A 25,000-nucleotide genomic window follows, 5' to 3' on the forward strand; every position below is an offset into this window, starting at 1 on the left:
ATGATCGTGTCCTTATTGTGGGTGATTTTAATATTCACACCTGCTGTCCAGACGAGCCGCTTTCCAGGAGCTTCCTGAATATAATCGACTCATTTAACTTTGTACAGTCTGTGTGTGGTTCTACACATGAACGCGGGCATACACTCGATTTAGTGCTCTCGTATGGTTTGTGTGTTTTTAATTTGGACATTTGCGACGCTGTGTTCTCTGATCACATGCCGATCCTGTTTGATATTGCCACGCAGTGTCCAGTTAAATTGTGCGCACCGCCCCAACGCTCTCGCATGTTTAATTCTTCGTCTCCTGCTCGGTTCTCCTCTATTTTTTCGACTCGTTGTGATGATAATTCTGCAGCATCTGTGTGTCTGAATACTGAAGAGTTGGTTTCTGGGTTCAACTCTATCTGTTTACAAACACTGGACACGATCGCCCCTTTCAAATGCCGCCGCGCTAAAACCACGCCTCAGCCCTGGTTGAATGACGTCACTCGGGCTGCCAGGCGCGTATGTAGAAGAGCAGAGAGAAAATGGAAAAAAGACAGGCTGCATGTGTCCTTTGCCATTTTTAAAGAAAGCCTGTTTTCCTTTCAGATGACTGTAAAAGCAGAAATGAATATATATCTATCTCAGATTATATCTTCTAACTGTAACAACCCCAGAGTTCTGTTTAAAACTATTAACACTGTCATTGATGCTCCCAAATCTGCTGGTTTTGATGCTTCTTTTGAATTCTGTGAAAATTGTCTCCATTTTTTCACTGACAAAATTGTGTCAACTAGAGCCAGTCTATCTCAGCCTTCATATGACCCTTCTGTTCCCCTGCATTTCTCTTCTGTTTTCCATCAGTTTGAGCCGGTGTCCTTTTCTTTTTTAAGTGACACAGTTAGTCATATGAAGCCCTCTGGTTCTCCTGCAGATGCCCTCCCACCTCGCCTGTTTAAGGAGGTACTTGCTACTATTGGACCAAGTGTCCTTAACATTATCAATAGTAGCCTCTCTTCTGGAATAGTTCCAGTAGAGTTTAAACATGCAGTGGTACGACCTCTACTTAAAAAACCCAGCCTCGACCCCTCTCTCCTCTCTAACTTCAGACCTATCTCTAATCTTCCATACATTTCCAAAATATTAGAGAAGGTTGTCTACAGTCAGTTGTTGCCCTTCTTAGAGGATAATGGTATCACTGAGCTGTTCCAGTCCGGTTTTAAAGCCCTCCACAGCACAGAGTCAGCGCTTCTAAAAGTTTTTAACGATGTCCTCCTGTCCACTGATTCTGGTAAATATGTTGTCCTGGTGCTTTTAGATCTGTCTGCTGCGTTCGACACCGTCGACCACGCCACCTTAATCACTCGTCTTGAGAACTGTGTGGGCATTAAGGGCGCCGCCCTCAACTGGTTCCGGTCGTACCTAACCGACAGGAGTTTTTGTGTAAAAGTAGACAGTTTTATGTCGTCCACAGCTCCTTTACCACATGGGGTCCCCCAGGGCTCAATCCTTGCCCCAATTTTATTTGCACTTTACCTTCTCCCCCTTGGTTCTATTTTTAGGAAGTACAGTATTGCATTTCATTTTTATGCCGATGATTGCCAGATTTATTTTCCCATGGCACAAAATAACACGGTTCAACGTCTTATTGACTGCCTGCACGACATCAAAGTCTGGCTTTCAGCTAACTTCCTGAGCCTAAATGAAGATAAAACAGAAGTTATGTTGTTCGGTCCAAGTCGCTCTCCCTCCCCCAACGTTGACCTCGGCACTCTGACCCCGTATCTCAGCGACTCTGTCACAAACCTGGGGGTAAAGTTTGACTCAGATTTTAAATTCGAAAAACAAATCAGCAGCGTCGTTCAAAAAAGCTTTTATCAATTACGCCAAATAGCGAAAGTGAAACCGCTTCTATCAAGACATGATCTTGAGAAATTAATCCACGCTTTTATCTCGACTCGTCTTGACTACTGCAATGCCCTGTATGTTGGCATTAGCCAGGCCTCCCTCGCCCGCCTGCAGCTCGTGCAGAACTCTGCTGCTCGTCTGCTAACACAGACCCGCAGACGTGAGCACATCACCCCTATTTTAGCGTCCCTTCACTGGCTCCCTGTGCGTTACCGAATACATTTTAAACTCCTTTTATTTGTTTTTAAATGTCTAAACAACCTCGCGCCAACCTATCTCTCCGACCTCCTTCAGCCTTACTGCCCCACCCGATCCTTAAGATCAGCCGATCAGCTGCTGTTGACGGTCCCTGACACAAGGCTGAAGCTTAGAGGTGACAGAGCTTTTGCCGTTGCTGCTCCCAAGCTCTGGAACGACCTACCCCTGAGTGTTAGACAAGCCTCCTCTCTTCCTGTTTTTAAATCTCTCTTAAAAACATACTTTTATTCCATGGCTTTTAACACTGAGTGATATCCATCCTGCAATGGCGCCCCATAATACACCTGCTGTGATCCTGTTTTTATGTTTTTATGTTTTTATTAATTCTATTTTAATTATTTATTTTTTATCGTGTTCTGTTTGTATTGTGTTGTGTTTGCTCGGTACTCGTTTTATCTTTTAACCTGTTCATTGTACAGCACTTTGGCTACCCCTGTGGTAAATTTTAAATGTGCTCTATAAATAAAGTTGATTTGATTTGATTTGATTTGATTGCCTTCCGGAAAGCTCGGACCACAGTTGTGACCGAAATATCCGCCCAGGCATTTACGATCCACTGGCAGATGTTGGTGTATGTCGTCCGGCGCTGTCTCCCTGTCTTAGTGAAGGTGTGTTCGCCTTCGGTCATCCATTGTTCCCACGCCGTTCGCAGTCGTGCTTTAAATGCCCTGTTGACACCAATATCGAGCGGTTGGAGTTCTTTGGTTAATCCACCCGGAATGACGGCGAGTGTTGTATTTGTGTGCTTCACTTGTTTTTTGACACCATCTGTGATGTGGGCGCGCATGGAGTCGTATATCAACATGGAACACACAAAGGAAATGAAACGTAATACCCGCGCGCTTCTTCTTCTTCTACGGGGGCGGGTGGTTGCTTACAGTAGAAGAAGAAGCGCTTCCTCTTCTATGGGGGCGGGTGCTTACCTTGGCGGTTGCTTGCCGTAGAAGAAGAAGCGCTTCCTCTTCTACGGGGAAAAAAGATGGCGGCTGTTTACCGTAGTTGCGAGACCTAAACTTTATGAAAATGAATCTTAATATTAATCCATATATAAAGCGCACCGGGTTATAAGCCGCACTGTCAGCTTTTGAGTAAATTTGTGGTTTTTAGGTGCGGCTAATAGTGCGGAAAATACGGTAGAAAAGAGGTTAACCTCCTAGTGCCCCAAGACCCCTTAGAGGAGCCTCCACTGCCGGATGCACTTTAATGTCATGCCCAGGACTCAAATATCCCATAATACGCCGAGAGGGAGAAGTTTTTATTTACACGATGAGTCGGGTGTGTCTTGACCTCCGCCGAACCCCTGAGGCCGACTCACCGAACCCCTAGGGTTCGATCGAACCCAGGTTAAGAACCACTGCTCTAGCCTTTAAAGGGGAACATTATCACCAGACCTATGTAAGCGTCAATATATACCTTGATGTTGCAGAAAAAAGACCATATATTTTTTTAACCGATTTCCGAACTCTAAATGGGTGAATTTTGGCGAATTAAACGCCTTTCTAATATTCGCTCTCGGAGCGATGACGTCACAACGTGACGTCGCATCGGGAAGCAATCCGCCATTTTCTAAAACACCGGGTCAAAACAGCTCTGTTATTTTACGTTTTTTCGACTGTTTTCCGTACCTTGGAGACATCATGCCTCGTCGGTGTGTTGTCGGAGGGTGTAACAACACGAACAGGGACGGATTCAAGTTGCACCAGTGGCCCAAAGATGCGAAAGTGGCAAGAAATTGGACGTTTGTTCTGCACACTTTACCGACAAAAGCTATGCTACGACAGAGATGGCAAGAATGTGTGGATATCTTGCGACACTCAAAGCAGATGCATTTCCAACGATAAAGTCAAAGAAATCTGCCGCCCGACCCCCATTGAATCTGCCGGAGTGTGTGAGCAAGTCAGGGACAAAGGACCTCGGTAGCATGGCAAGCAATGGCGGCAGTTTGTTCCCGCAGATGAGCGAGCTAAACCCCCCTGGATGTCTTGGCTCACACCGTCCCGAAGATGATCAAGAGAAGAATAGCTTCCCTGGCCTGCTGACATGAGGGTATGTCTGCAGAATATATTAATTGATGAAAATTGGGCTGTCTGCATTCTCTAAGTGCATGTTGTTGCCAAATGTATTTCATATGCTGTAAACCTAGTTCATAGTTGTTAGTTTCCTTTAATGCCAAACAAACACATACCAATCGTTAGTTAGAAGGCGATCGCCGAATTCGTCCTCGCTTTCTCCCGTGTCGCTGGCTGTCGTGTCGTTTTCGTCGGTTTCGCTTACATACGGTTCAAACCGATATGGCTCAATAGCTTCAGTTTCTTCTTCAATTTCGTTTTCGCTACCTGCCTCCACACTACAACCATCCGTTTCAATACATTCGTAATCTGTTGAATCGCTTAAGCCGCTGAAATCCGAGTCTGAATCCGAGCTAATGTCGCTATAGCTTGCTGTTCTTTCCGCCATGTTTGTTTGTGTTGGCTTCACTATGTGACGTCACAGGAAAATGGACGGGTGGTTAAAATCAGGCACTTTGAAGCTTTTTTTTAGGGATATTGCGTGATGGGTAAAATTTTGAAAAAAACTTCGAAAAATATAATAAGCCACTGGGAACTGATTTTTAATGGTTTTAACAATTCTGAAATTGTGATAATGTTCCCCTTTAAATAGACACCTTTTTACACCAGTTGATCTGCCGTTTCTTTTCTTTTCTCCTCCACAAAGGGGGGGGGGGAGACAGGTGGGACCCCATTTTGAAAATTCCTAGCGCCAACACTGCTGTCAACAGAGGAGAAAAAATGCTTTATTTAAATAAATATATTATTTATAAAGCAAGTTCGAGTCTTATTGGCAAATTTTCACCTAGTGCTGCCCGCCTTGGCACGCATATATGTGTCCTCTTTTTGGGATTTCACAATATGGTCAGCCTATTGATAGTTCTTGTCATGTTCTCTGTACCACCCACTGTCACCCGTTTATGTTAGTAATTATTCTCTATAAATTGTGTTTTAGGTTGACATTTTTGGGTGTGTGAAACCAATTCATTGGATTTACAAATTATGAAGAAAAACCGCGGTAACCACTGTACATATTTATCAATAGATCCATTTTTGTAATTTTTTTCCCCTTCTGCCTCCGGTCCCAGGGTTGCAGTTTGAACTGCTGACAGGCAAGGAGCATTGGGAGACAGCTGAGTTGGACAGAGCGAGACGAGGAGATCAGGTCGAGATGAAGACTGCAAAGTGGCTGAAAGTGGAGATGAGCTCAGACATGCCAAAGACATTACTTGGCTCTGAACCTGCTCCACTGACTCGGTCTTTAGTTTGGTGCAATCTTCCAAAAATGCAAGTGAATTATTTGAATGTAATTTTGTTGCTTTCTAAACAGCAGTATGTTGGGAAAGAAGCAAATGCATATGTCAGATGAGGGGAAGAGATGACAGCGAGTGTGCTGCATCAGCTCATTCATCAACTGGATCTGACATTCCCCCAGTAGGGTCGGTTTGCTCGCCTTAATACGATCCCATCCCGTATCCTTCCCATGTAAGGACTGGCTCAAGTGGGAAGCTCGTGTGTGGACCCTGAGGGACACAAATATAATAAGGAAATTATAACCTGTAACACACTTGATAATGATTAACAAATTAAAAGGTACAAGATCATGAAAAGGTATCGTTATTTAGATTCGATATTGAATCGATACCAAAGTCCAGCCCACCCCCATTAACGATTAAGAATAATTGAATAATAATTCAAGCAATTTAGTTATGAAATATGTTTTGGGGGGTTAATTTAAACTAGTTGCATTTGTGAGCAAAGAGCAGACATGTTCATGACACCTTGAAGGATTCCAGGTCATGCAGGTCACGGTTACCCAAGAAGGGCACCTGCTTTTCCAGTGTCTAAAACTGGGTGCTGCATCTGAGCTTGATTCAAGCGACCTGGATTAGGATGATGATGAATTCAAACACGCACTTTGGGCCTGGTTTACTAAGATCCAAATACAACACGCTAAATAACGTGTGCAATCTTGAAAATTGCGTGTACTGCGTGGGTTTGTTGCAGGTGGTCTACTCACACTGCGGGTACAATTCTGAAGTGGCCTTATTATAATGCAGGCATGTAAGATGTCTGCGAAAACGCGGAAATCCGCGTATTTAAATATTAATTTTTGCGTCAAAATATCACTTGCGTGTTTTTTTTTTTTATAAAATAAAAATAAAAAAAGGATCTTAAAGAAATTTGCAGAACACTCTCCTCAGTCACATATACAGTATGTGTTTAATACTAATTATTAGGGCTGCGAATCTTTGGGTGTCCCACGATTCGATTCAATATGCACCTGCACTGGCTTCCTGTGCACTTAAGATGTGACTTTAAGGTTTTACTACTTACGTATAAAATACTACACGGTCTAGCTCCGTCCTATCTTGTCGATTGCATTGTACCATATGTCCCGGCAAGAAATCTGCGTTCAAAGAACTCCGGCTTATTAGTGATTCCCAGAGCCCAAAAAAAGTCTGCGGGCTATAGAGCGTTTTCTATTCGGGCTCCAGTACTATGGAATGCCCTCCCGGTAACAATTAGAGATGCTACCTCAGTAGAAGCATTTAAGTCCCATCTTAAAACTCATTTGTATACTCTAGCCTTTAAATAGCCCCCCTGTTAGACCAGTTGATCTGCCGTTTCTTTTCTTTTCTCCTCCCCTTTTCCTTGAGGGGGGGGGGGGGGGGGGGGGCACAGGTCCGGTGGCCATGGATGAAGTGCTGGCTGTCCAGAGTCGGGACCCGGGGTGGACCGCTCGCCTGTGCATCGGCAGGGAACATCTCTGCGCTGCTGACCCGTCTCCGCTCGGGATGGTGTCCTGCTGGCCCCACTATGGACTGGACTCTTACTATTATGTTGGATCCACTATGGACTGGACTCTCACAATATTATGTCAGACCCACTCGACATCCATTGCTTTCGGTCTCCCCTAGAGGGGGGGGGTTACCCACATATGCGGTCCTCTCCAAGGTTTCTCATAGTCATTCACATCGACGTCCCACTGGGGTGATTTTTTCCTTGCCCCTATGTGGGCTTTGTACCGAGGATGTCGTTGTGGCTTGTGCAGCCCTTTGAGACACTTGTGATTTAGGGCTATATAAATAAAGATTGATTGATTGATTGATTGAATATCAATTCTTGGGGTCACGATTCGATTCTAAATCGATTTTTTTTTATTCAACGCGATTCTCGATTCAAAAACGATATTTTCCCGATTCAAAAGGATTCTCTATTCATTCAATACATAGGATTTCAGCAGGATCTACCCCAGTCTGCTGACATGCAAGCAGAGCAGTAGATTTTTGTAAAAAGCTTTTATACTTGTAAAGGACAATGTTTTATCAACTGATTGCAATAATGTAAATTTGTTTTAACTATTAAATTAACCAAAAATATGACTTATTTTATCTTTGTGAAAATATTGGACACAGTGTGTTGTCAAGCTTATGAGATGTGATGCAAGTGTAAGCCACTGTGACACTATTGTTCATTTTTATTTTTTTTTTATAAATGTCTAATGATAATGTCAATGAGGGATTTTTAATCACTGCTATGTTGAAATTGTAACTAATATTGATCCTGTTGTTGATAATCATTTTTGTTTCACTACTTTTGGTTTGTTCTGTGTCGTGTTTGTGTCTCCTCTCAATTGCTCTGTTTATTGCAGTTCTGAGTGTTGCTGGGTTGGGTTTGGTTTTGGAATTGGATTGCATTGTTATGGTATTGCTGTGTATTGTTTTGTTGGATTGATTAATAAAAAAAATAAAAAAATAAAAAAAATATATGAAAAATCTTTCTTTTTTATAAAAAAAAAAAAAAAGATTTTAAAAAAATGAGAATCGATTCTGAATCGCACAACGTGAGAATCGCGATTCAAATTCAAATCGATTTTTTCCCACACTCCTACTAATTATGACGAGAATTTGCAATTTTGGTAGGAATTGCGTGTAAATACCCTATGTGCGCAAGCCGCCGAACCGCCGATACGCGTTAGCGGAACTGATATGCTTGAAAGTCTAATAGGGTGAGTGGAGTGAGTAGATGCTGGAACGGTTCGAATAAGTTGAGAAATGTGAGATATGAAGAGGTTCGTATATTGCCAATTCATTTTCAAGTGGGGGGGGGGGGGGGGGGGGGGGGTGTTTGAATGGGATGAGAAATGTGGGAGTTGTGCATGTTTGAAAATTGGTCCATGCATTTTCAATGACCTGGAAAACTGTAATTTATGGGTAATCTGGGATATTTTATTTATTTATTTTTCGTGACCACCCGATCCCCTAGTGTTCCGTTTTGATACTAGAACGATTCCGACCGGATGAAAACTGTGGGCTGTGGCTTCCGGCAAACTTTGCTGGAAGTGGAAGAACAATAATAAACTGATGATTTTTTTGGTGTAGAATTTTATATGTGTGAATGCTTGGGCATTCACTCATATAATTAGTGGCTACTTTTAGGTAATTACTAAAAGATGTCTTTATTAATTGAATATGTTCCGTTTAACCTTCCATATTCCCTGTGAGCTGAGTTCATTTCATATTTCTTCATCTGTAATTCCAAAACTCTGATCCAATTTCAGCAATAGATAGCAGATTGTTAAGGTTGGACATGTTAAATCAACGTACAACTTGAATCCAAAATGGGTGTGCCACAAGGCAGTACACTCAGTCCCCTACTTTTTCTTCTTCAGATCAATGGATTTATTGGATGTCCTGACCTGAGTTTACCTTCGGGTACTGATAAAGTAACCTAAAAAAACGATCTCCCTAGGGTCTGTAATTATTGAAATTGTTTATAGTTGGCAGATGACACTGTCATCTTCTACTCTGATCTAAATCCGAACACAATTAACTCTAAACTGTCACTTAGTTGAGGGTTAACCACCCTAAAATCAATGTGAAGAAGACTGAATGTATGTACTTTCGCACACAAAAGGAAGCGTTTTCTGTACATCTAATTCAATAGTTATGGCCAATCAAACACTCTCTCGAACAATAACTTATAAATCTTGGTGTGCTTTTGGTCCAACAAAGAGCACGGTCTGAAGTTAACAGAGAAACTACAACAAAAACGGTATGTTTACAACAATATCAGACCACACCGGTCACTTTTCATATCTGAAGCATATGTACATTCATATATATAATGATGTTATAGAGCCTGTGGCAAGGCTCTATAACAGAGCCTACAGGATTCATAAGAGACTTCCTGGTTAGGTTACTACAGTCGTGGTCAAAAGTTTACATACACTTGTAAAGAACATAATGTCATGGCTGTCTTGAGTTTACAATCATTTCTACAACTCCGAGGGGGAGCTCCACTCACCACGTTAAACCCAGATTCCGATCTAACAAAGGTCTTAACTCATTCTCCTTCTATGCCACATCAATATGGAATACACATCCAACAGATATAAAAGAAAGTGCATCTCTATTCTCCTTCAAAACCGCACTAAAAGAACACCTAAAGGCAACTTCAAGATTAACACCCTCCCCCCTCCACATCATACCTCCCCACATCGTAAATAATCAAATGTATATACTTTTTCTTATGCTTTCTGAACTCACTATGTTCACTGCTCGCTGTACATATCCTACCAAGTCAGACCTACACTGTTTCAATGTCCATTTCTCAGATGATGTAATTGTTGATGACTGAAGTGCTGATATCAACCAAACCTAACCCCCCCCCGACCCCCGCCCCAACCTTCCACCCCCCGGATTGTAAATAATGTAAATAATTCAATGTATATACCCTGATGATTAACTTGTGTGATGACTGTATTATGCTGATAGTATATATTTGTACCATGAATTGATTTAAGTGGACCCCGACTTAAACAAGTTGAAAAACTTATTGGGGTGTTACCATTTAGTGGTCAATTGTACGGAATATGTACTGTACTGTGCAATCTACTAATAAAAGTTTCAATCAATCAATCAGATAGGCTCCAGCGACCCCCCGTGACCCCGAAAGGGACAAGCGGTAGAAAATGGATGGATGGATTAATATTTAATACTCTCTGTATTTGCTTTTGTTTTCTTTCCTTGATGTTGAAAGTGCCTTGACTTTGGTGTGAATTATAAATGTATGTTTGTTGTTCAATTACAAAAAAAAAAACACACAAAAAAAACAGTGAAACAAGATTGACATCTAGAGGCGGATATAGCAAATTACATCATAATAACGTTTCAATGCAATGCGGTTGTACAGTATTTGTGATCGAATTACTTAACATAAAACTTAACTATAGAAACAACATTTAAAGGGGTTTGAAAGGTGTCAAAAACATGCCGGTTATGCTCATTAAATGGTAACTACAATAATCATATCCCATATGTGGGAATAACTAACTAACTAACTAACTAACTAACTAACTAACTAACTAATTAACTAACTAATTAACACATCCCCAAGCTAGAGGCATGAGTTCCAGGAAGAAAAAAGTCCTCGTAAATAATAGAGTAATTAAAATTAAATGGGCCATAGTGTGTGAATGTGAGTGTGAATGTTGTCTGTCTATCTGTGTTGGCCCTGCGATGAGGTGGCGACTTGTCCAGGGTCTACCCCGCCTTCCGCCCGATTGTAGCTGAGATAGGCTCCAGCGCCCCCCCGCGACCCCAAAGGGAATAAGCGGTAAAAATGGATGGATGCAATACGGTTGTACAGTATTTGTGATCGAATTACTTAACATAAAACTTAACTATAGAAACAAGATTTAAAGGGGTTTGAAAGGTGTCAAAAACATGCCGGTTATGCTCATTAAATGGTAACTACAATAATCATATCCTATATGTGGGAATAACTAACTAACTATTTAATGAGCATAACCGGCATGTTTTTGACACCTTTCAAACCCCTTTAAATGTTGTTTCTATAGTTAAGTTTTATGTTAAGTAATTTGATCACAAATACTGTACAACCGTTAGTGCATCTGCCTCACAATACAAAGGTCCTGAGTAGTCTTGGGTTCAATCCCGGGCTCGGGATCTTTCTGTGTGGAGTTTGCATGTTCTCCCCGTGACTGCGTGGGTTCCCTCCGGGTACTCCGGCTTCCTCCCACTTCTAAAGACATGCACCTGGGGATAGGTTGATTGGCAACACTAAATTGGCCCTAGGGTGTGAATGTGAGTGTGAATGTTGTCTGTCTATCTGTGTTGGCCCTGCGATGAGGTGGCGACTTGTCCAGGGTGTACACCGCCTTCCGCCCGATTGTAGCTGAGATAGGCTCCAGCGCCCCCCGCGACCCCAAAGGGAATAAGTGGTAGAAAATGGATGGATGGATGCAATACGGTTGTACAGTATTTGTGATCGAATTACTTAACATAAAACTTAACTTAACTATAGAAACAACATTTAAAGGGGTTTGAAAGGTGTCAAAAACATGCTGGTTATGCTCATTAAATGGTAACTACAATAATCATATCCCATATGTGGGAATAACTAACTAACTAACTAACTAACTAACTAACTAACTAACTAACACATCCCCAAGCTAGAGGCATGAGTTCCAGGAAGAAAAAAGTCCTCGTAAATAATAGAAAATGGATGGATGGATGGATGCAATACGGTTGTACAGTATTTGTGATCGAATTACTTAACATAAAACTTAACTATAGAAACAAGATTTAAAGGGGTTTGAAAGGTGTCAAAAACATGCCGGTTATGCTCATTAAATGGTAACTACAATAATCATATCCCATATGTGGGAATAACTAACTAACTATTTAATGAGCATGTTCTTGACACCTTTCAAACCCCTTTAAATGTTGTTTCTATAGTTAAGTTTTATGTTAAGTAGTTCGATCACAAATACTGTACAACCGTTAGTGCATCTGCCTCACAATACAAAGGTCCTGAGTAGTCTTGGGTTCAATCCCGGGCTCGGGATCTTTCTGTGTGGAGTTTGCATGTTCTCCCCGTGACTGCGTGGGTTCCCTCCGGGTACTCCGGCTTCCTCCCACTTCTAAAGACATGCACCTGGGGATAGGTTGATTGGCAACACTAAATTGGCCCTAGGGTGTGAATGTGAGTGTGAATGTTGTCTGTCTATCTGTGTTGGCCCTGCGATGAGGTGGCGACTTGTCCAGGGTGTACACCGCCTTCCGCCCGATTGTAGCTGAGATAGGCTCCAGCGCCCCCCGCGACCCCAAAGGGAATAAGTGGTAGAAAATGGATGGATGGATGCAATACGGTTGTACAGTATTTGTGATCGAATTACTTAACATAAAACTTAACTTAACTATAGAAACAACATTTAAAGGGGTTTGAAAGGTGTCAAAAACATGCTGGTTATGCTCATTAAATGGTAACTACAATAATCATATCCCATATGTGGGAATAACTAACTAACTAACTAACTAACTAACTAACTAACTAACTAACTAACTAACACATCCCCAAGCTAGAGGCATGAGTTCCAGGAAGAAAAAAGTCCTCGTAAATAATAGAAAATGGATGGATGGATGGATGCAATACGGTTGTACAGTATTTGTGATCGAATTACTTAACATAAAACTTAACTATAGAAACAAGATTTAAAGGGGTTTGAAAGGTGTCAAAAACATGCCGGTTATGCTCATTAAATGGTAACTACAATAATCATATCCCATATGTGGGAATAACTAACTAACTATTTAATGAGCATGTTCTTGACACCTTTCAAACCCCTTTAAATGTTGTTTCTATAGTTAAGTTTTATGTTAAGTAGTTCGATCACAAATACTGTACAACCGTTAGTGCATCTGCCTCACAATACAAAGGTCCTGAGTAGTCTTGGGTTCAATCCCGGGCTCGGGATCTTTCTGTGTGGAGTTTGCATGTTCTCCCCGTGACTGCGTGGGTTCCCTCCGGGTACTCCGGCTTCCTCCCACCTCCAAAGACATGCACCTGGGGATAGGTTGATTGGCAACACTAAATTGGCCCTAGGGTGTGAATGTGAGTGTGAATGTTGTCTGTCTATCTGTGTTGGCCCTGCGATGAGATGGCGACTTGTCCAGGGTGTACACCGCCTTCCGCCCGATTGTAGCTGAGATAGGCTCCAGCGCCCCCCGCGACCCCAAAGGGAATAAGCGGTAGAAAATGGATGGATGGATGGATGCAATACGTTTGTACAGTATTTGTGATCAAATTACTTAACATACAACTTAACTATAGAAACAACATTTTGTCATGTCTGTGTAATCATGTTTTGTTTTGATTTAGTTATTGGACTCTTTAGTTTCTGGCTTTTCACTCCCTTGTCTTGTTTCCATGGTTACCCATTAGTTTCACCTGTTCCACGTTTGGACTCATTGTGCACTCTTGTTTGTCACCATAGCAACCCATTAGTTTTCACCTGCCCTCACGACTCACGCACCTGTCTTTAATCATGTCACTATTATTTAAACCCATTGTTGCCAGGAAGTCTCCCTGGCGACATCATACCCCTGACTCTCTGCTTCACACTTTGTTTACCTCTGCGCACTTCATGCCATGTCCAAGTAAGTTGTTTCTATTCATGCCACAGTTAGCGACTTTTGTTCATGTCCTTAGTTTTTTTGCCCACGTGCAAGTATTTGTTTTCATAGCCAAGTTGTTTTACCTCCGCTGTGAGCGCCTTTTGTTTATACCTTTTTGTATTTTTTTTAGTTAGAATTAAAATGTATTCACCTTCACGCCATGTCTGGTCCAAATCATTTGCACCACGGGAGAACAAACCTAGCCATAGTCCGAGTCCTGACACATTTAAAGGGGTTTGAAAGGTGTCAAAAACATGCCGGTTATGCTCATTAAATGGTAACTACAATAATCATATCCCATATGTGGGAATAACTAACTAACTATTTAATGAGCATAACCGGCATGTTTTTGACACCTTTCAAACCCCTTTAAATGTTGTTTCTATAGTTAAGTTTTATGTTAAGTAATTCGATCACAAATACTGTACAACCGTTAGTGCATCTGCCTCACAATACAAAGGTCCTGAGTAGTCTTGGGTTTAATCCCAGGCTCGGGATCTTTCTGTGTGGAGTTTGCATGTTCTCCCCGTGACTGCGTGGGTTCCCTCCGGGTACTCCGGCTTCCTCCCACCTCCAAAGACATGCACCTGGGGATAGGTTGATTGGCAACACTAAATTGGCCCTAGTGTGTGAATGTGAGTGTGAATGTTGTCTGTCTGTCTGTCTGTGTTGGCCCTGTGATGAGGTGGCGACTTGTCCAGGGTGTACCCCGCCTCCCGCCCGAATGCAGCTGAGATAGGCTCCAGCACCCCCCGCGATCCCAAAAGGGACAAGCGGTAGAAAATGGATGGATGGATGTAACATAGAAATGTTAGTCAACATTATTATGCTCCAGGCAAAAAAAATTCTACATAAATGTAGGTTTATAAAAGTAAGGCCTACATTTTCTAATTGGCTTAATGGTTTACAATTATCAATCAAATCTTGGAGAATGATTAAGAGTACAAAAGCCCTTAAATTGATATCTTTGGTAGAAACATTTAAAGTGATTTTTTTAGCCCATTTTGTCTTGTTTTTCTTTTCTTCATATTTTTTATTGATTGGCGATTTTTCCAGGGTGTACCCCGCCTACCGCCCGAATGTAGCTGAGATAGGCTCCAGCGGCGGTAGAAAATGGATGGATGGATGGATTAATATTTAATACTCAATCTGTATTTGCTTTTGTTTTCTTTCCTTGATGTTGAAAGTGCCTTGACTTTGGTGTGAATTGTAAATATCCATTCTATTTGGGTCCCAAATCAACCTTAAGAAAGTCAAATGACTTCACTATAAAAGTGGGTGACATTGTTATCACCAGGAAAGATGAGGTCACCTTCCTAGGTTCCATTCTAGAGGCTAATCTTTCCTGTGATAAAATGGCAACCAAGGTAATTAAAAAGGTCAACCAACGAACGCGATTTCTCGATAGAATCTCCTGTCTGGTCAACAAAAGCACCATGAAGATTCTAGCGGGAACTCTCGTTCAACCCTTTTTCGATTACGCATGCACCTCCTGGTACCCTACACCTCCAAAACCCTCAAATCTAGACTCCAAACATCCCAGAACAAGCTAGTCAGATTACTTCTAGACCTCCACCCCAGAACACACCTCACTCCTACCCATATCACACCTCACTCCTACCCAGATCACACCTCACTCCTACCCACTTCTCCAAAGTGGGCTGGCTCAGGGTGGAGGACAGACTAAAACAACTTGCACTGAGCCTAGTCTATAAAATCCGCTACACCTCCCTGATACCGAAGTACATATCAAACTACTTCCTTAACGTAAATGACCGCCATAACCACAACACCAAAGGGAGCTCCACTAACCAAGTTAAACCCAGATTCCAATCTAACAAAGGTCTTAACTCATTCTCTTTCTATGCCACATGAATATGGAAAGCACTCCCAACAGGGGTAAAAGAAAGGACATTTCTACCCTCCTTCAAAACCGCACTAAAAGAACATCTCCAGACAACTTCAACCCTAAACTAACACCCTCCCTTCCACATCATACCTCTTCGGATTGTAAATAATCAAATGTAAATAATCAAATGTCGACACTTTTTCTTATGCTTTCTGATCTCTCTGTGTCCACTACTTGCTGTACATATCCTACCAAGTCAGTCCTACACGGTTCCAATGTCCATTTCTCTGATGATGCAATTGTTGATGACTGAAGTGTTGATACCAACCAAACCTAACCCCCCCCTCCATATCCCACACCCCGGATTGTAAATAATGTAAATAAGTCAATGTATATACTCTGATAATTTTCTTGAGTGATGACTGTATTATGATGATCTGTATCATGAATCAATCCGACTTAAACAAGTTGAAAAATTTATTGGGGTGTTACCATTTAGTGGTCAATTGTACGGAATATGTACTGTATTGTACAATCTACTAATAAAAGTTTCAATCAATCAATCAGATAGGCTCCAGTGACCCCGAAAGGGACAAGCGGTAGAAAATGGATGGATGGATTAATATTTAATACTCTCTGTATTTTCTTTTGTTTTCTTTCCTTGATGTTGAAAGTGTATTGACTTTGTTGTGAATTATAAATGTATGTTTGTTGTTCATTACAAAAAAACCTCACAAAAAAAACAGTGAAACAAGATTGACATCTAGAGGCGGATATAGCAAATTACATCAAAATAACGTTTCAATGCAATACGGTTGTACAGTATTTGTGATCAAATTACTTAACATAAAACTTAACTTAACTATAGAAACAACATTTAAAGGGGTTTGAAAGGTGTCAAAAACATGCCGGTTATGCTCATTAAATGGTAACTACAATAATCATATCCCATATGTGGGAATAACTAACTAACTAACCAGAGGTGGGTAGTAACGCGCTACATTTACTCCATTACATCTACTTGAGTAACTTTTGGGATAAATTGTACTTCAAAGAGTAGTTTTAATGCAACATACTTTTACTTGAGTATATTTATAGAGAAGAAACGCTACTTTTACTCCGCTACTTTTATCTACATTCAGCTCGCTACTCGCTACTAATTTTTATCGATCTGTTAATGCACGCTTTGTTTGTTTTGGTCTGTCAGACAGACTTTCATAGTGCCTGCGTTTCAACAAATACAGTCACTGGTGACGTTCACTCCGTTCCACCAATCAGATGCAGTCACTGGTGACGTTGGACCAATCAAACAGAGCCAGGCGGTCACATGACCTGACTTAAACAAGTTGAAAAACTTATTGGGGTGTTACCATTTAGTGGTCAATTGTACGGAATATATACTGTACTGTGCAATCTACTAATAAAAGTTTCAATCAATCAATCAAAAGTGTGAAGGAAAAAAGACCCTTTTTTATTTCAACCGTACATCCCGTCAAAAGCCTAAAGACTGACTGCACAGTTCCTGTCTTCACAATAAAAGTGTCGCTCCATCGCGCCTGCGCTTTCAAAACAAGAGTCTCCGAAAGCCAGCGCAAAAAGCTAGCAAGCTACGGAGTTTGCCGCCAATGTATTTCTTGTAAAGTGTATAAAAACGAATATGGAAGCTGGACAAATAAGATGCCAAAAAACAACCACTTTCATGTGGTATTAGACAGAAAGGAGGAACTTTTTTCTCCTCCATTTGAAAACGTGGACGCTATCAGCACTACTGTCTGATTACAATCAATGCAAGTCATCAGAATCAGGTAATACACCAACTTATATTCTTGTCTTCATGAAAGAAAGGAATCTATATGTGTTAAACATGCATGTATATTCATTAAAACACCTTTAACATGTAAACAAAAACGGCAAAATAAATAAATATAAATTATATACTGTGTATATATATATATGTGTATATATATATATATATATATATATATATATATATATATATATATATATATATAAATGTGTGTGTGTGTATGTATATATATATATATATATATACATATGTGTGTGTGTGTGTGTGTGTGTATATATATATATATATATATATATATATATATATATATATATATATATATATATATATATATATATATATGATATGTGTGTGTATGTTACTCATCAGTTACTCAGTACTTGAGTAGTTTTTTCACAACATACTTTGTACTTTTACTCAAGTAAATATTTGGGTGACTACTCCTTACTTTTACTTGAGTAATAAATCTCTAAAGTAACAGTACTCTTACTTGAGTACAATTTCTGGCTACTCTACCCACCTCTGTAACTAACTAACTAACTAACTAACACATCCCCAAGCTAGAGGCATGAGTTCCAGGAAGAAAAAAGTCCTCGTAAATAATAGAGTAATTAAAATTAAACTACTGTATGCGCACCATGAATTTATTAACGTGGACCCCGACTTAAACAAGTTAATAAACTTATTGGGGTGTTACCATTTAGTGGTCAATTGTACGGAATATGTACTGTACTGTGCAATCTACTAATACAAGTTTCGATGAAACAGTCAAAAAGCACCACCGCAGCCCGAGCTTAGGCCCCGCCCCTTCTTGTTGCCAAGCACTCGGTCGTAGGTGTGGACGGCTGAGCGATACTGCAAATGTCGGTATCGTACTCGTCGAAGGCGCACATCTCTGCCATATCGAAGACACCGACAAATAAAAGGTAGGAATACATAAACATTCCGAAGTTGCTCGTTTTTTAAATGTTTACAGAGACATGTGTAGTCGGCATCGACTTTTTTTTTAAAGCTTTTACCTGGTCCCGCCGCTTTGGTGTCGAGTTCAGCTCGACGCAACTTTCTCTCGGTAACAATAAACAAAGTGCGACTGTAGTTTTTATGTTCATTAAAAAAAAAAAAAACTATTAACAAACTTCAACTTTAAGGTGGTGAAGTTTGGTTGAGTTGTTCTTTTCGCCGGTGTCTGAAGAAGAGTTGTGTCTTCCTCACGAGAACGTACAAGTTGCTCTCGCGAGAGTTGGAAAAGTGAAACAAGCTTTTTAAAACATTTTCTTAAATACTAATATACATTTCATGCCTCATTTTCCAGTGAGTTGTCACGAGTTGTTTGGCAGCGAGCACTTGTACAGGAGAAAGGGAGAGTTTGGTGGACTTAGTTTAGTGACGTCACAGTGACGTCACTAAACTAAGCACTGGCATCGGGTTGGCTTTATTCAAACGTGCTAAAACATGTAAGACAGGGGCGTTAGTGAAGGCCCTTAGGGATATTTTCGTTCACTTTTGTCTAAAAGCGCCAAATTTGGCACAGGTGTAGCTCAGGGCATACTTAAATGCAGGCCCGGCCCTAACCAATCTGGCGCCCTAGGCAAAATTTTAGGTGGCGCCCCCCCACATCGGCATTGAAGTGTATATACTCAGAAGAAACCGAATAGCTTTGTCTTTGACCTTTTTTTTTTACTTACAACTATACCTAATATATAAAGGGGTGGAAAAGTGACTATTACCTGCAGGGCAAACATTAGCTAACCAGAAGGCAATAACAATGTAAACAAAAAACACCTGCTTAAAAGATCTAATACAAATGTCCCTGAGGAATGTAAGGTGGGAGTACTGTAATTACCTAACGTTACATTATTATTTTCCATAACAATTTAGCCCCCTCCACAATATTAACCCGACGTTAAAACAGAACTAGCTATTTATTGATTAGCAATTGCCGAATCATGTAACATTAGCTTAATGCTAAAAAGCCAGGTTACTATCACATTCTGTAACAGACAAATAATTTCATGTAGGCTAACGTTACCTACCTGCTACCTCTGTCTTTTCTTGTTTCTCCTTCTCTTCTCTTCTCTTTTTTCTTCCCTGGGCACCTGACAGTTTTGGCCGTTTTGACATGTTGTGTTGATTTTTTGATGTGGTGACGTCCAAAAAGAGTCATGATACGGGAAGGGAGGGGGCGCACCGTGTGGGGGGGGGGGGGGGGGGCTGTAATGTTGTAACAAATAATATTTCTATTAAATAGGCTTTACTTTGCATTTTAATTAACGTGGGATTATTTTTTGTATTTAGAAATAATAGTATCAACTTTTTTTTTTTTTTTTTTTTTTTCTCCAACATTTGTGGCACTGGCGTTGCGCCCCCTGATGGACGGCGCCCTTAGCATTTGCCTATACGGCCTATGCCACGGGCCGGCCCTGCTTAAATGATTTGGCTAGGGCGCCCGCGCCGGTGACCTTTGGGGTCGCCACAGCGGCCAATCAAATATGACCGCCACTTGTAATAGCTTTTGTCTCTAACATTTGAAACAGATGAGCTACAAATGTAAACTTGGTGTCTTATTTCATGTGTTTTGACAATTAGAAATGTGTTGCAATGCTCAAGACCAGTGGTTCTTAACCTGGGTTCGATCGTACCCCAGGGGTTCGGCAGAGGTCAAAACACACCCGACTCATCGTGTAAATAAAAACTTCTCCCTATCGGCGTATTACGGATACGACAACAGCCGAAGTCATGCTGATTTGCAGGTGTGTAATCTGTTGTGAGTTTATGCACTGTGTTGGTTTTGTTCTTTGAACAAGGTGATGTTCATGCACGGTTCATTTTGTGCACCAGTAATAAAACATGGTAACACTTTAGTATGGGGAACATATTTATCATTAATTAGTTGCTTATTAACATGCAAATTAGTATAATATTGGCTCTTAACTAGTCATTATTAAGTATTTATTAATGCCTTATTCGGCATGGCCTTATTATAACCCTAACCCTCTAACCCTGACCCTAACCCTAACCAAATAACTCTAAATTAAGTCTTTGTTACTTAGAATATGTTCCCCCAGTGTCCAAAACACTCTAAATTAAGTCTTTGTTACTTAGAATATGTTCCCCATACTAAAGTGTTACCAAAAACATATAACTTTGTCTTGAATTTGAAAAAAAACTAACATTTTATTTTTCACTAAAGAAGGGTTCGGTGAATGCGCATATGAAACTGATGGGGTTCGGTAACTCCAACAAGGTTAAGAACCACTGGTCTAGACCCCTAATTTGCATATTTCGAAGTGGCGTTTTGCTATTCTGAAGACATTGGACGTAACTTGGGCATTGCTATGAGTAAAACCTGGTGCAACATGCATGATTCCTATCTAATGTTTATATGAAATGTCGGGGGAGTCGGCTGTAGTTGTGACATTTTGAAGACATTGGTTTCGCTTAAAGGGCAACTACCGTATTTTTCGGACTACAAGTCGCAGTTTTTTTTCATAGTTTGGCCGGGGGTGCGACTTATACTCAGGAGCGACTTATGTGTGAAATTATTAACACATTACCGTAAAATATCAAATAATATTATTTAGCTCATTCACGTAAGAGACTAGACCAGGGGTCGGCAAGCGCCGGCTCCGGAGCCGCATGCGGCTCTTTGATCACTCTGATGCGGCTCAGCTGCATACTTGGGATTCTGGGTATTTGTTCTGTTGTGTTTATGTTGTGTTACGGTGCAGATGTTCTCCCGAAATGTGTTTGTCAAGTGTGGTGCATTATTAGTAAGAGTGTTAAAGTTTTTTATACCGCCACCGTCAGTGTAACCTGTGTGGTTGTTGACCAAGTATGCCTTGCTGTCACTTACGTTAGCAAGCAGAAGCCCCATACAACTTGTGACAGGTCCGGCACGCTGGTTGTAGTGGGCGCTAAATGCTGTACCATCACGGCACGTTCGGGAGAACAATTGTCCTGAAATTCGTAGTCTGCCGGAAAAATCGGAAGGGTTGACAAGTATGACGCTGTCAAGCGTAATTCATATAAAACTCGCGGGCCGCACTAACATTCAATTTTCATGTTAAGGTGTGGGCCGTGTGTCTGAGACCCTTGGTTTATACATAGCACAAAGCAAAAAAAAAACTTTGTATGCAGTGTTATTTCATTTCAAATTTCAAAAGATTTTTGTGGCTCCCATTGTTTTCTTTAATTTGCGAAACTGGTCAAAATGGCTCTTTGACTGGTAAAGGTTGCCGACCCCTGGACTAGACGTAAAGGATTTCATGGGATTTAGCGATTAGGAGTGACAGATTGTTTGGTAAACGTATAGCATGTTCTATATGTTATAGTTATTTGAATGACTCTTACCATAATATGTTACGTTAACATACCAGGCACGTTCTCAGTTGGTTATTTATGCCTCATAAAACGTACACTTATTCAGCCTGTTGTTCACTATTCTTTATTTATTTTAAATTGCCTTTCAAATGTCTATTCTTGCTGTTGGCTTTTATCAAATACATTTCCCCCAAAAATGAGACTTATACTCCAGTGCGACTTATACTCCGAAAAATACGGTACTCTTTGGCTACTTGCAACACTGACTTTCTCTACTTTTGCTAATGTTACAATGAAATATATCTGTAGCTTTGCATTCTATCTGTGTTGAAATATATGTGCAATACATTTTGGTAGATAATGGCTATGTTGTTAATATGGAAATTAAAGTGCTCTAATAAATAAATGATCATAAATCTGATCACTCCAGTATGTTTCTGATGCTCAAAAAACCTGAAATAGTTTGCCAAAAGTATCAAAAGTTAAGGTACACCTCATTTTTACATAGCCGTCATCTTGGAAATATGCTAATTAGGTGTCCAGACACACCCAATCATAAATTAGATTTTTCCATCAAATTTCTAATTGTCAAAAAACATGAAATAGACACCAAGTCTGGATTTGTAGCTCATCTGGTTCAAATGTAGAGGCAAAAGCGTGTTCAGGTGGTGTCCATATTGGATCAGCCGCTGTGGCAACCCCAAAGGTCACCGGCCCTAGCCAAATCATTTAAGTATGCCCTGAGCTACACCTGTGCCAAATTTGGCGCTTTTAGACAAAAGTGAACGAACACACCCTAAAATCTCCCTAAGGGCCCCCACTACGTAGCACCAAATTCTAGGAGACCATAATACAGCTTTGATTTCTAGTGTAATCTATATATATCACGGGTGTAACGATTGATCAACAGATCGATTTATATTCCTAAATTTCAAATATATATTGAATGTGTGCTCGGCAAGTTGGCCTTCCGGAAGATAAGTATCGATTTAAAAGGCAAATATCGATTTCATCGATTCTAGAAAAAGAAAAGAGTCATGAACGGCAGACTTTATATGAAGTTTAGCACTTTTAATGAAAAAGAGTTTGGTGGACTTAGTTTAGTGACGTCACCACACCACATCCCGAGGTCAAAAAGGTTAAAGGGGAACATTATCACCAGACCTATGTAAGCGTCAATATATACCTTGATGTTGCAGGAAAAAAAGACCATATATTTTTTTAACCGATTTCCGAACTCTAAATGGGTGAATTTTGGCAAATTAAACGCCTTTCTATTATTCGCTCTCGGAGCGATGACGTCACAACGTGACATCACATCGGAAAGCAATCCGCCATTTTCTCACTTTCGTCGGTGTGTTGTCGGAGGGTGTAACAACACGAACAGGGACGGATTCAAGTTGCACCAGTAGCCCAAAGATGCGAAAGTGGCAAGAAATTGGACGAAATTTGTTCAAAATACGAGGGTGTGGGGAAAGCAGACGAAATGGTCAGTCGTTTGTTCCGCACATTTTACCGACGAAAGCTATGCTACGACAGAGATGGCATGAATGTGTGGATATCCTGCGACACTCAAAGCAGATGCATTTCCAACGATAAAGTCAAAGAAATCTGCCGCCAGACCCTCAGGAAAAGAGAGCGGATGAGGGTATGTCTACAGAATATATTAATTGATGAAAACTGGGCTGTCTGCCCAGAACATATATTTTTTTCAACCGATTTCCGAACTCTAAATGGGTGAATTTTGGCGAATTAAACGCTTTTCTATTATTCGCTCTCGGAGCGATAACGTCACAATGTGACGTCACATCGGGAAGCAATCCGCCATTTTCTCAAACACATTACAAACACCGAGTCAAATCAGCTCTGTTATTTTCCGTTTTTTCGACTGTTTTCCGTACCTTGGAGACATCATGCCTCGTCGGTGTGTTGTCGGAGGGTGTAACAACACGAACAGGGACGGATTCAAGTTGCACCAGTGGCCCAAAGATGCGAAAGTGGCAAGAAATTGGACGTTTGTTCCGCACACCTTACCGACGAAAGCTATGCTACGACAGAGATGGCAAGAATGTGTGGATATCCTGCGACACTCAAAGCAGATGCATTTCCAACTGGACTGGACAGATCAGCTTTCAGGAAAAGAGAGCGGATGAGGGTATGTCTACAGAATATATTAATTGATGAAAACTGGGCTGTCTGCACTCTCAAAGTGCATGTTGTTGCCAAATGTATTTCATATGCTGTAAACCTAGTTCATAGTTGTTAGTTTCTTTTAATGCCAAACAAACACATACCAATCGTTGGTTAGAAGGCGATCGCCGAATTCGTCCTCGCTTTCTCCCGTGTCGCTGGCTGTCGTGTCGTTTGTCGGTTTCGCTTGCATACGGTTCAAACCGATATGGCTCAATAGCTTCAGTTTCTTCTTCAATTTTGTTTTCGCTACCTGCCTCCACACTACAACCATCCGTTTCAATACATGCGTAATCTGTTGAATCGCTTAAGCCGCTGAAATCAGAGTCTGAATCCGAGCTAATGTCGCTATAGCTTGCTGTTCTTTCCGCCATGTTTGTTTGTGTTGGCTTCACTATGTGACGTCACAGGAAAATGGACGGGTGTTTATAACGATGGTTAAAATCAGGCACTTTGAAGCTTTTTTTAGGGATATTGCGTGATGGGTAAAATTTTGAAAAAAACTCCGAAAAATAAAATAAGCCACTGGGAACTGATTTTTAATGGTTTTAACCCTTCTGAAATTGTGATAATGTTCCCCTTTAAGAACCCTTACTATATACAATGACCCTTTGGCTACAATCTGGCACATTAACATTGTATATGTTCATTAATGTGCATTGTCCCATGTACTATAACAAATGGCGACTTCCTATCAGTAAGTCTATCTATAATGTTTTTGTGCGGCACGGTAGCAAATGCGTCACGGCGGACCGGTGGTTGGAGACCACTGACCTAAGGGGTGCTACTGGTAACAAGTAAAGTATATTTTCTCATCCACCATATTGTTTTACTCACTTTAGATGTCAAAGACAATGGGTCGCTCTTCTTCCGTCTCCTCCATTTCCCTGCTTGAGGTCAAAGCTGAGAGTCGTCTGGTCCTCCAAGCTTTCCTCCAGCGAACACTTACTGTCCCGTTTGGAGAAAGGCCTGGCTGGGTAGGAGGAACCTACAAGGATCACGACCGGTACAGGTAACGGTCTCACCACACTACATTGAGTTGTTACAAACTTTGGACTTCCAGTAACATAATGATCCTATTTTCCATAAAAAGGACGGTAAGATATATTATAAATTGTCTTGTTATGTAGTGTTTAGCTCATTTATTTTTAACT

General features: G+C 40.8%; 1 protein-coding gene across 1 annotated transcript in view; it reads left to right on the forward strand.

The window, feature by feature from the left end:
- Nucleotides 1–18,173: 18,173 nt before the first annotated feature.
- Nucleotides 18,174–25,000, forward strand: part of bcl2l12 (BCL2 like 12) — a 44,493-nt gene continuing 37,666 nt past the window's right edge. The window contains exons 1-2 of the mRNA XM_061973785.2: nucleotides 18,174–18,262; nucleotides 24,689–24,858. Coding sequence (XP_061829769.2) covers nucleotides 24,689–24,858 — 170 coding nt within the window. The 5' untranslated portion in view covers nucleotides 18,174–18,262. The remainder of the gene's footprint in view (nucleotides 18,263–24,688; nucleotides 24,859–25,000) is intronic.

This window comes from Nerophis lumbriciformis, linkage group LG22, assembly GCF_033978685.3.
Source record: "Nerophis lumbriciformis linkage group LG22, RoL_Nlum_v2.1, whole genome shotgun sequence".
Lineage (NCBI taxonomy): Eukaryota > Metazoa > Chordata > Actinopteri > Syngnathiformes > Syngnathidae > Nerophis > Nerophis lumbriciformis.